General features: G+C 45.2%; 1 protein-coding gene across 1 annotated transcript in view; it reads left to right on the forward strand.

Annotated features, from left to right (window-relative positions):
* Positions 1 to 5,647: 5,647 nt before the first annotated feature.
* LOC108526793 (caskin-1-like) overlaps positions 5,648 to 13,142 on the forward strand; it is a 46,861-nt gene continuing 39,366 nt past the window's right edge. Inside the window, exons 1-3 of the mRNA XM_017867683.1 lie at positions 5,648 to 5,736; positions 5,834 to 5,938; positions 9,381 to 9,432. Coding sequence (XP_017723172.1) covers positions 5,648 to 5,736; positions 5,834 to 5,938; positions 9,381 to 9,432 — 246 coding nt within the window. The remainder of the gene's footprint in view (positions 5,737 to 5,833; positions 5,939 to 9,380; positions 9,433 to 13,142) is intronic.

Genomic DNA, 13,142 nt, shown 5'->3' on the forward strand with positions numbered 1-13,142 from the left:
ACAAATAAATAAAATTTTAAAAGAGTAAATCTGATGGCAACAAATTCTATTCCTTTGTCTGTGAATGTCTTTATCCTTCAGAAGTAAATGGTACTTTCACTAGTTATAGGACGTAGGGTTTACAATTCTTTATTTTTCAGCACTTGAAAAATGCTGGGCTACTTCCTCCTAGTCTCCATGGTTTCAGATGATGAATCCTCTGTCATTCAGATCATTGATTCCCTGTAACTAATTCATTGTTTCTTTCTAGCTGCCTTCAATTGTGTTTCTTGGGGATTTTTGTCTTTAGTTTTCAGAAGTTTTATTAAAATGTATTTTGATGTGGATTCTTTTGATTTTATTCTGTTTGAGGTTCACTTAGCTTTTTGAATCTATAAGTTTATGCCTTTCACCAAAGTTGAGGAATTTTCAGCCATTATTTCTTCAGCACCTTTTCAGCTTCACAAATTTTCTCCTATCCTGGAACTCCGATGACATAAGGCTAGTTCTTTTGTCATTGTCCTGCAGGTTATGAGACTTTGTTCATTTTTTTCCCAGGCTATTTTCTCTATTTATTTATTTATTTACTTATTTTTTGAGACGCAGTCTTGCTCTGTCATCAAGGCTGGAGTGCAGTGGCATGATCTCGGCTCACTGCAACCTCCACCTCCCAGGTTCAAGTGGTTCTCCTGCCTCAGCCTCCCGAGTAGTTGAGATTACAGGTGCCCGCCACCATGCCCGGATAATTTTTGTATTTTTAGTAGAGACAGGGTTTCACCATGTTGGCCAGGCTGATCTCGAACTCCTGACTTCAGGTGATCCCCTGCCTCAGCCTCTCAAAATGCTGGGATTACAGGCATAAGCCACGGAGCCGGCCCTCTTTGTATTATTTAGATTAAATTTTATTTCTCTCTTCTCACATTCACTAATTTTATTCTCTATCATCTCTAAGCTAGTACGGAGCTCATTCAGCAAATTGTTTATTTCAGTTCCTGTATTTTTAGTTCTATAATTTTCATTTAGTTCTTTTTTTACATCTTCTATTTCTTTGCTGAGACTTTCTATTTTTACTTGTTTCAGGAGTATTTATAATTGCTTGTTGAAACTTTTTGTGATGACTGCTTTGAAATCTTCATCAGCGAATTTCAACCGCTGAATCATCTTCGTGTGTGCTTTTGTTTGTTGTCTGTTGTCATTCAAGTTGTTATCTTCTGGGTTCTTGGCATGACAAGTGGTCTTTGATTGTATCTTGGATATTCTGGGTACTACGTTAGAAGACTCAGAGTCTGCCTTCTTTAAAGCTTCCATTTTAGCAGGCAGTCTCCCCATTTAGATTTAGGATGCAAGTCCTTTAGGCTGTGGTTCCAATGACGAGTTTTCAGAGCCTTTGTAGTGCTATTATAGTCGAGTTTGTTAGTGTGCTACTTGGGGGGCACTCTGCAATGTGTATGTACATTTGCATGTGTGAAACTTTCATACTGGTCCAGTTCTAATCTTTTGACGTGTTGAATCGGTCAGTTTTACCTTTGGGTTGATCAGCTGTCTGCTCCAGACCTTCTATGCAGGCTTAAAGAATCATTTTGTCCAGCTTTTTCCTATCTGAGATCCTCTTCCTCATGTCTAGCTGGGGGTGGGGACAGAAGTCCAGACTCCCCACTCCATCTCTGCGGACACCATGCCAGTAGGGAAGGAACTTGCTGCCGACAGTCCCCTGGCCCTGGTGGGTGGGAGTGGGAGTCCACACCCCCTACCTGGCCTCTGCTGATGGCACCAGCCCAGGCTGCTGCTGCTGCTGGGCAGGGAATGGGAGTGTAGACTCTCTCTGAGACTTCACTGCAGTGCTGGAGTTGCTGCGGTGTTCACTCAGCTGAAGGTAAAGTGGGTATTATCAAAAAAGATTTCTGTCCTGTGGGCTGCCCATTTCCCTGTCTCTGCTAGAGAAATAAGGCTTTTCTTCAAGCTTTATTTTCCACCTGTGCCTAATGGTGGTTCTGGGTTGCAGGCTTCTCCAGCACCCAGTCCAGAATAGAGCAAAGATAAAAAGAAAACCCAGAGATTCGCCACCACCTCAGTCTTCAAGTCCTGAGTTCTCCAGCCAGGCTGCCTGCCTCTTTTTTACTTTTCCAAGGGTCCTTATGATTGTCCATTGAATTATTTCCAAGGTTTTTAGTTTTACTTAACAGAAAGGAGCAGAGGGAAGTGACTCCACATTGTCTAGGAAGTAGAAAGCCAGGCCCCCCCTTGTTTCCTTTTTTTTTTTTTTTTTTTTTTTTTTTGAGCGACGGAGTCTGGCTCTGTTGCCGCAGGCTGGAGTGCAGTGGCCGGATCTCAGCTCACTGCAAGCTCCGCCTCCCGGGTTCCACCGCCACTTCTCCTGCCTCAGCTCGAGTCAGCTGGACTACCAGGTGCCCGCCAACTCGCGCGGCCTAGTTTTTTGTACATTTTTTTACGTAGAGAGGGGGTTTTCACCGTGTAGCCAGGATGGTCCTCGATCCTCCTGACCTCGGTGATCCGCCGTCACGGCCCGGTCCCAAAGTGCTGGGATCTATAGGGGTTGAGCCACCGCGCCCGGCCAAGCCAGCTCCTTTTTCATGCTAGATGTTTTTGTCTTTTACATTGTAACTAGAAACTCCTGGATTTTTTTCCTCAGAATATTGGAGTCAATCAATGTTTCTTTCATTTTCAAATACAGAAATGTCTTATAACCTGTTTACTAAAATGATAAAGAATCAAGTTAACAGAGGCCAGGCATGGTGGTTCATGCCTGTAATCCCAGCACTTTGGGAAACCGAGGCAGGTGGATCACCTGAGGTCAGGAGTTCAAGATCAGCCTGGCCAACATGGCGAAACCCCATCTCTACTAAAAAATGCAAAAATTAGCTAGGCGTGGTGGCAGGCACCTGTAATCCCAGGTACTCGGGAGGCTGAGGCAGGGAGAATTGCTTGAACCCAGGAGGCAGAGGATGCAGTAAGCCGAGATCCCACCACTGCACTCCAGCCTAGGCAGGTCCCAAGAGCAAGCTGCAAAGGTCCCTGGCAAGTCTCAACCCGTGGCTGGATCCTCCCTCTGCTGCCTCTACTTGTTGGTTTTATACCAGATTTCCCACCTGGTTTCTTTCCAGAAGCCTAGTCTTGCAGGGGGTACAGGTGATTTTGGACAGTACTGCAGAGAGACCAGCCACTCTCCACCGTGAGACAAGTTGCATGAGGATGAGGCTTCAGAGGTCTGGCCTGACCCTGATTCAGGTGCGATGTCAGGAAGGAAACAAACGTTGGCATTAGGATTGCATCCAGCATGAATGAACTGTGATTGCAGAATGAGTAAACTTTTAGTTGGAGGAACATTTCCACTCCAAACGCCCGTGGGAGTAAGTTCTTCAGAAAACTGCCTTCAGGGTGCCCCAGGATTCTGTGGAAGTGCAGAGACTGGAACCGCCAACTGTCAGCCTTCTCTAGGGCAGGATGACAGCATGTTTCAGGTCCCACTGAATTGCCCAAAAGGCTGAATAAGCACATGTACCAGCTTTCCAAGGTCCCCAAGGCTTGAGAGAAAGGGAGGGGTTGGAGGAAGTATTGGTGCCAACTTTCGAAAGAAAACAAAATCAGCATCAACATTCATAGATCTATAAGGTGTATTTTATGTCAAGTAATCCATCATAATTCAACTTATAGGAATATAAAATTGCATTTGATGTTGGGGGGACATTGAAATGTCTTTGGTATGACATGGAGTGGAACCTTCAGTATTTTTATAAAGGCCCAATTGAACCAGAAAAGCAGGGACAAAAATAGAAGGGTGGGGAGGGAAAAGATCAGCTTCAATCAGTTTGTGCACAATTTTGCAATCAGAAATGTCAGAAGGAAACTATTTTAGTGTCCACACACATAAGTTTTGTTAAATGGGGTGAGGGGGCCAGGCGCGGTGGCTCACACCTGTAATCCCAGTACTTTGGGAGGCTGATGCGGGAGGATCACCTGAGCTCAGGAGTTCAACACCAGCCTGGCCAAAATGGTGAAACTCCGTCTCTACTAAAAATACAAAAATTAGCCGGGCTTGATGATGGGTGCCTGTAATCCCAGCTACTCGGGAGGCTGAGGCAAGCGAATCGCTTGAACTCAGGAGGCGAAGTTTGCAATGAGTCGAGATCGTGCCTCTGCACTGCAGCCTGAGTGAAGACTTCATCTCAAAAAAAAAAAAAGGAAAATGGGGTGGGGGTTTCATGAGGGGCTCACTGCTCCGGGTCTTACCTGGGTTCTGCCAGTGTTGGGACTGTTACTTTCCACTGGCAGCCACACCAAGCTGGCCACACCTGGCACCTCTGGTGCGGTGGCCGAGGATGCCCCAGAGATGAGGTCTTCAGATGCCCCTTCATGTGCACCAGATGCCAACTGCCTGCTGTAGGGGAGGGTGGTGGAGACCCTAAGGTTCAGTGTGCAGGAAGATTAGCTGGTTTGCCAGACAAGCTTAGAGCATCCCTGCCCTGTGGGGTAAAGAGTAAGAACTGTCACCCTTTGGTGCTGGCTCCTGTGCCAGGACCCCCTCCCGGGACAAGTGCACACAATCCCCTCTCAGCACTGCTGGCACATAGCCCTGCAACTTGCAGCGGGCTCCGCCCACCTCTTCCCTACAACCCCCACTCCTGTTTGGGGCTGTAAAAATAGAAAAAAACTCCCATACAAGCCCAAAATGCTTTTGCTATTCTCTCACCCCACAACAATCAACACAGAAGCCTTCTATGGCCAAATGTGTGGGGATTTCTCCCCAGCAATACACAAGCAATCGGTTCTGCAGCAGACACCAGCTGGGTGTCCCCGACTTCAGTTCTGAGACTGTCCACCTGGAGGTAGCACCAGATCTGAGGTGAGGGCTCCGTGCCCAAGACTACACCCCTCCCCAGCCCCGCTGGATACCAGGAACAAGTGCGGGGCCTCCAGAACTCCTGACTGGCTGGCTTCAAGTTGGGGTCCCCATGGCTCCTCTTTCGGTTTGATGAATTCGCTGGAGTCGCTCTCGCAGCTCTGGGAAACACTTACCTTTAGTGGTTGATGACAAAGGATACAAATGAAGAGATGCAGAGGGTGAGGTATGGGAGAGGGAGCACGAAGCTTCAATGCCCTCCCCAGGGACCGCCCTCCAAGAAGCAACCTGGGTTCAGCCATCCAAGAGCTCCTGGCATCCAGTTCTTTGGGGTTTTTACGGAAGCTTCACGGCTGATTAAACCACTGGCTATTGGTGATCAACTCAACCTCCAGGTTGGGGGGTGGAGCTGAAAGTCCTGACCTCTCATCCTGCCTAGGGGTTTCTCGTACCCAGCTCCACCCTCCCTAGGGGCTGCCAGCCAGCAGGTAACTCATTCCTGTACAAAAAGACATCACTGTGGAGTTGCTAAGGATTTCAGGAGTCATGTGCCGGGAAATGGGGTTCACAATATCACAGGGGCCATGCTGGGGCTCCCGTGAGCCTGAGTCACCCAGCCTCGTCCATAGTGGGCTCAGGAGCCCTGCACTGTAGGGCAGGATGTGCATCCTGTGCATGGGACAGGGGACACAGAGGACACAGAGGAGCTTGGAAGTGTGGCAGGACTGGGGCATGACAACCCATTCTCCTGCAAAGGAACAGTGAGAGAGAAGGCTCCCCAGGGCGCAGCCACAGCACACCTGGGGGTCCATGGAAGCAGACCCCATGCAGGCCTCTCCCTGTGACTTCGGGTCCTCTGAGACTGGTCATTTGAGCCCCGGCCATGCGCTGTCGATGATGTGAGACCATAGCCTATCCAGGAATTCAAACTGAGGCTTCTGCTCCAGCCACCTGTGATTTATGGGCATTCATTGCAGACCTGTCTTATAAAATCAGGATGGAGCCGCCACTGCTGAGGCAAGGAAAAGATTTGTCTAAAATATTGGCTGTGTCGTCGATACTAGGACCTCTTGAGCCAGGTCCCTTCCGCGTTCTGATGAGGTAAGGCTGCTCTGGAAGAAAAAGATCTCCAGAACATAAATCTATTTGACACCAAACGTCTCCTCATGGTGAGCCAAACCCCCCTGTGCAGGAGCCAGAGATACAGACACAGAAAAAGAGGAGCTGGTTCTGTCTTCAAGGACAGAAAGAAAGAGAAACTGCCTGGTGCTAAAGCAAGCCCTCTTTGCAGCTCATTCTAAGCCCAAACCAGCTCCTGCAACTCTTGCCAAAGCCGTAGCTCTTCATGGGGATGGAAAAGCAATCTCATCCTGTGTGGCCATCGGGATGATTTTCTCCTCCCCTCGTGCCTGCTGTAGACGAGGGGCGTTTCCTCATGTCGTGACTGTTGCTTTGGCCAATGGAGCATTAGCAGTGAGGTGTGGGCAAAGGCCTGCAATATGCTTGTGCGTACAGTTGGCTCAGCTCCTGGGCTCTGGCCCTTCACCATGAGAACACGTCCAGGTGCTGCTGATCAAAGGAGGAGGAGCCTGTGGGGCACATCGGAGGCCACCCTGCCGCTTAGAGCCCAGTGCAGCTGGGCCCAATGGCCTGCACAGCCTTGTGTGAAGTGCTACAAGACACAAACTGTGAAGCTGTCTGTTACACAGCATTATTGTGCCAATAATCCGTCACCACATCCAGGACTTTAGAGAAGCAAGACGCTGATAGGATGCTCCCGCCACCATCTTCAGAATTATCTGAAAAGCAACTCTGACACCAACATAATTTTTTTTTCTCTCACTTCTTCAAATTACATTATTCCCTCAGTCTGTGAGTCAGGGGTTATTTTATTTTTAAAGTTTGCTTCCTCCTCAGTATATATAATTTGACCCTAATTTGTAAGACATGAATATATATAAATATATTCCAGAGATGAGACTGAAATGCTCAAGATGGTGACAGCAGTATTTCTGGGTTGAGAGATCTAGAGTGACTTATGTTCCACTGAAAACATTTCTATATTTGTTCACATTTTCTATAATAAGTCATTATTTTATGATCAGTTATATATACTTGATTTTTGAACAGATAAAGCTTAACATAAACATGGTTTAAACATAAAGTTTACTTCCCTAGAAACTTTGTTCAGAATGTCAAAAACACAGGGCAGGAAGATAAGTCAATCCTTGCACAACGGAGTCACTGTTCACCCTGGGAAGGGAGATAACTGCCAGAAACCCAGACAAAGGGATCCTCAGATGCTGTTGGCCTCTTCTGCTTAGGAACTGATGGCAGAAAATATTTGTCCTTCAGAAAGCCAGCCCCTGATTAAATGTTACTATGCTCTGATACAGTGTCAGTAAATCATTTCCAAAACCCCGAACACTGAAATAGTGGGAGGTGGCTATGACCACTTGGGTGATTTCTCACCTGGGAGGACATCATAAAGGTGAAGACAAGCACTGGGGTACAAATGTGCTTGCAATGGGGATATCTGCAGTGAGCAGAGAGTGGGGCACACACGTCCCTAGACTTGTTTCTCAGAAACACATCAGGTCACCCACTTTCTCTCCAAAAGCAGAACATAAAGTTAGATTGAGCTCATGTTCCCTTGTCCATGAATAACTGGATGTGTGAGGTTATGACAGATTTAGAACCTGCCAAAATCAGAGTGAGTGTCCTTCCTAGGCTAGAACACACTCTATTTCTCTGAAGTGGAATAAGATGGAAATTTCATAACCTCAAGGGACAGAGAACATTGCCCACTGCAGCAGATGGTAATACTCAGGGGCATCCTCCAGGGTTCGTCAGGTGGGCAGAATCAGAATGGGTCATGGGATGAGAGATCTATTACGGGAACGAGACCTTGCCAGTTGCGGGAGGAGCTAGAGAAGTGAAGGTATCAGAGGGAAGTTGGCAGAGCGGAGGAGTCACCAATTAGCCACTCTGAGAAATCAAGCTCGTCGCGTTGCCAAAGCTGGTCCCTGAAGGCAGAGGAGACATCTACAGCAAGCTATTTCTTCTGTGGGTTTTCAGCCAAGCACCTGAAGATGGTCTGGAGCTATTGTTGGCCAGGAAGATGCCCCACAGTGAAGAAGACCAAATGGACAAGGAGTACAAGGACACGCAGGAGGCTGTGGCACCTCCAAGTGTGTCTGTCACCATCCCTAACTGCGCTGATCTTTGGAGGGTAATGGCTGCTGCCTGCTGATCGGAATTGGCTGAGTCCTTTCCGTAAGGAAGGAAGGGAAAGGGAAATCAAAAGAGAATCTGGCCTTGTCAGTTTCTATGGCGAGGCTCTGCCAGCAAAAAAACAGTGGCTATGGGCCAGGCAGCCCGCCTGCTGCAGAGCCAGCTCTTCCAGCTAAGGGCTCCTCCACTTCAGCACTGCTGATGCTTCCAGCCCAGTGATCCTTTGTGGTGGGAGTTTATCCTGAACATCCTTGGCCTCTACCCACAGGATTCCAAGGGCATAGTCCCTGCAAGTTATAACCAAAACCATCTCCAGACATTGCCGAATGTCCCCAGAGTGGTGGCAGACAAAATCCTGCCAGCTGAGAACCACTGTTTTACCTTCTCCATCTCAGAGTGCTGAACCAAGGTTTGAGAACATAATGAAGCTTATTTGGTCACATCGTGCTCACTAAAAAACTGTTTTAAAAAATTTTAGTGAGAATAGAAAGGATTTCTATGCAATTAATAAACAACTAAGGGCTGGGCATGGTGGCTCACACCTGTAATCCCAGCACTTTAGGAGGCTGAAGCAGGAGGATCACTTCAGGCCAGGAGATTGAGACGAGCCTAGGTAACATAGCAAGACCCCATCTCTACAAAAAGTTTAAAAATTAGCTGAGCATGGCTGTTGCCTAGCAAGTAAATAAATCCAGTGTTCTATTTTTCCATCACTGTGGCACTCATTGCCTTTCCTTGAACAATTCTGGAGAGTCCACTAAGATTGCCTTGTCCAGTCCCCTTGTCTGGAGCAGTGGACAGCTCAATCTGAGGAGTGTGAGCCCTCAGCTCAAAGGGCTGAGCCCACGGTCAGGGGCTCTGCTGCTTTTCGTGGTGAGTCACTCAACAGCAATAATGCTTTTCTTGTTTGCTGAGTTATAACCTGAGTCCCGGTCAGCAGTTTCCAATGCATGACTCATAGGGTGAGACGTTGCTGGGATGCTAAAGTGATTTGTTGAGTTTTCAACCTTGATTTGTAACTTATCTGTTAACTCTCTTTTGAAAGAAATCTTTGTCGTGGAGGAGTGAATAAGCTACTGAGCATCTGCAGAGTCCCACAGTTCTCTAAATTTCTGCCTATTCTATGTATAGTCTGTACTTCTCATTCAAATGCATGTTGGGTCATGGAGACCAATGCTGTCCAGAAAAAAACTGGCCCAGTCTTGACTCAATCTGAAAGTCTCTCTATTACACAAAATTGTCATTTTCCACACTTATCCCCGTTATCTGTGGGTTTGTCTCTCTGTTTCTTGTTCTAAACATTCTGCAGAAAGTTTGTGATTGAAGCATTTATGCAAGAGTCATACGTAACAATTAAAATGGTAAATTTTATGTTATATATATTTCATCACAATAAAAAAGTCAAATGCTGGCTGTACAAACTAAAAATAGGCCGGGCGCGGTGGCTCAAGCCTGTAATCCCAGCACTTTGGGAGGCCGAGACGGGCGGATCACAAGGTCAGGAGATCGAGACCACCCTGGTTAATACGGTGAAACCCCGTCTCTACTAAAGAATACAAAAAACTAGCCGGGTGACAAGGCGGGCGCCTGTAGTCCCAGCTACTTGGGAGGCTGAGGCAGGAGAATGGCGTAAACCCGGGAGGCGGAGCTTGCAGTGAGCTGAGATCCGGCCACTGCACTCCAGCCTGGGCCACAGAGCCAGACTCTGTCTCAAAAAAAATAAAAATAAAAATAAAAAAATAAACAAACTAAAAATAAAGAGTCAGACACAGACTTACAGGAGGCAGCTAGAGCAGTAGTTACAGATAAATTTATAATTGTAAATACTTATGATAACAAAGAAAACAGATCTCAAATCAACAACTTAACCTTCCACAGTAAAACACTATGAAAGAACAGCAAGCTAAACCCAAAGCAAGCAGAAGAAAGGAAATCAGAAGAATTAGAGAGGAATTTAATGAAATGGCAATTAGAAAAACAATAGAGAAAATCAACAAAATCGAAAGTTGGTTTTGTTGTTGCTCTTGTTTTGTTTGTTTTCCTTTTTTATTTTGAGAGAAGTCTCACTCTTGTCACCCAGACTGGAGTGCAATGGCACAATCTCGGCTCACTGCACCCTCCACCTCCTGGGTTCAAGCGATTCTCCTGCCTCAACCTCCCGAGTAGCTGGGATTACAGGTGTGCACCACCACGCCCAGCTAATTTTTGTATTTTTAGTAAAGACAGGGTTTCACCATGTTGGCCAGGCTGGTCACGAACTCCTGACCTCAGGCAGTCCGCTCGCCTTGGCCTCCCAAAGTGCTGGGATTACAGCTGTGAGCCACTGTGCCCAGCCAAAAGTTGATTCTTCTAAAAGATCAACAAAGTTGGCCAACCTTTACCTAGTCTGACTGACAAAAAAGACAGATGAGTCAAATTACTAAAATCAGAAATTAATGAGAGGCCATTGCCACCAACTTACAGAAATAAAAAAGAATTGCCAGGGAATACTATGGGCATCTGTATGCCAACAAATTAGATAACTTAGATGAAATGGACAAATTCCTAGAAAGACACAAACTCCAAAACGGATTCTAGGAAAACACAGAAGATATAAAGAGTCATAGAAAAGAGACTGAATTAGTAATAAAAGAAAAAATCTAGGCCAGGTGCAGTGGTATAAGCTCGTAATCCCAGCACTCTGGGAGGCTGAGGTGGGTGGATAGTTTGAGCTCAGAAGTTTGAGACCAGCCTGGACAACACGGTGAAACCCCATCTCTACAAATACGAAACAACAACAACAGAAAAACTAGCCAGGTTCAGGGGTGTGTGCCTGCAGGCCCAGCTACGCTGGGAGATGGAGGTGGGAAGATCGCTTGAGCCCAGGAGGTCAAGGCTGCAGTGAGACTGCACTCCAGTCTGGGCAACAGAGTGAGGGCCTGTCTCAAAAAAAAAAAAAAAAAAAAAAACAAAGGAAAAGAAAAGAAATTCTCACAAAGGAAAGTGCAGCACTGAGGAATTCTACCAAACGTTTACCGAGGAATTATACTGATCTTTCACAAAATCTTCCAAAAAATAGAAGAGAAAGTAACACTTTCCAACTCTTCCTATGAGCCTGATAATAGCCCAATGCCAGAAACAAAGATATCCCAAGAAAACCATAGACCAGTATCTCTTCTGAGTACAGATGCAAAAATCCTGAACAAATTACTACCAAATTGAATCTAGCAATGTGTAAAAAGACTTTTACACCATAATCAAGTGGGATTTATCCCAGGGATGGAAGGTTGGCTTAATATCTAACAATAGATTATTTTAATATACCACATCACTACAATAAAGGAAAAAACACACAACAATCTTAATAGATGCAAAAAAGCACTTGGCAAAGTTTAATACTCTTTCATAATTTAAAAAACCACTTTTGAAAACTAGCAATAGAAGTTCCTAAGTCTGATAAAAGCATCTATGAAAATTTACAGCTAATATCATACTTAGTAGATAGACTGCTTACTTTTCCCCTATGATCAAGATGTCTGTTCTTGCCACCTCTACTCAATATTGTACCAGAAGTTCTACCCAGTGAAATTATCCACGCAAATGAAACAAAAGCCATCAAAATTGTAAAGGGAAAAATAAAACGATCACTATTTGCAGATTATCTAATCCTGTCTATAGAAAATCCTAAGGGGTCTAAGAAAAAAATTAATATTAGAACTAATAGGCCAGGTGCGGTGGCTCAAGCCTGTAATCCCAGCACTTTGGAAGGCCCAGACGGGCGGATCACGAGGTCAGGAGATCGAGATCATCCTGGCGAACACGGTGAAACCCTGTCTCTACTAAAAAAATACAAAAAAAAAAAACTAGCCGGGCGAGGTGGCGGGCGCCTGTACTTCGTAGCTTCCAGCTACTGGGAGGGCTGAGGCAGGAGAATGGCCGCTAACCCGCGGGAGGCGGAGCTTTGCACGTGAGCCGGAGATCTGCCCGGGGCACTGCACTCCAGCCTGGACGACAGAGCGAGGACTCCTGTCTCAAAACAAAAAAAAAGAGAACTAATAAATGACTTCAGCCAAGTTTCAGGATACAAGATCAATATCAAAAAATCAGTTGTATTTCTATACATTAGCAGTGCAAATCAAAAAAATGAAATTAGAAAAATAGCTGGGCACAGTGGCTCACGCCTATAATCCCAGCACTTTGGGAGGCTGAGGTGGCAGATCACTTGAGGTCAGGAGTTCGAGATCAGCCTGGCCAACATGGTGAAACTCTGTCTCTACTAAAAGTACAAAAATTAGCTGGGCATGGTAGTGCGTGCCTGTAGTCCCAGCTACTCGGAAGGCTGAGGCACAAGAATCACTTGAACACGGGAGGCACAGGTTGGAGTGAGCCAAGATTGCACCACTGCACTCCACCTTGGGCAACAGAGTAAGATTCTGTCTCAAAAAATAATAATAATAAATTAGAAAAACAAATTCATTTACGAGATAATTAAAAGGAATAAAATACCTGGGAGTAAATTTTACAAAAGAAGTACATAACTTATGCTCTGAATACCATAAAACATTGCTGAAAGAAATGAAAGAAACTCTAAATATATGCAAAAACATATCCCATGTTCGTGTATTCAAAGACTTAATAATGTTAACATGGCAATATTACCCAAATTGATCTACAAAATTAAAGTAATTCATGTCAAAATCCCAGCTGACTTAATTGCAAAAATTGACAAGCTGATTCTAAAATTCATATAGAAACTCATGGACCCAAAATAGCAAAAAAGAAAAAATTTTGAAAAAGAAGAACAAATCTGTAGCACTTAAAATTCCCAATTTCATAACTTAACGTAAAGTTAACAATAATCAAGACAGACTAGTATTGGCATAAGGATAGATATATAGATCAGTGGAATAGAATTAAGAAGCTAGAAATGAACCTGTGTATCTATATATTCAACTGATTTTCATTAATGATTCCAAAACCATTCAATGGGGGGAGAGAATAATCTTTTCAACTGGGTGTGGGGAATAACAATTATATACACACACACACACACACACATACATATATACATATATATATATATATATATATA

The sequence above is a fragment of the Rhinopithecus bieti genome, unplaced genomic scaffold (genome assembly GCF_001698545.2).
Source record: "Rhinopithecus bieti isolate Rb0 unplaced genomic scaffold, ASM169854v2 scaffold_4180, whole genome shotgun sequence".
Lineage (NCBI taxonomy): Eukaryota > Metazoa > Chordata > Mammalia > Primates > Cercopithecidae > Rhinopithecus > Rhinopithecus bieti.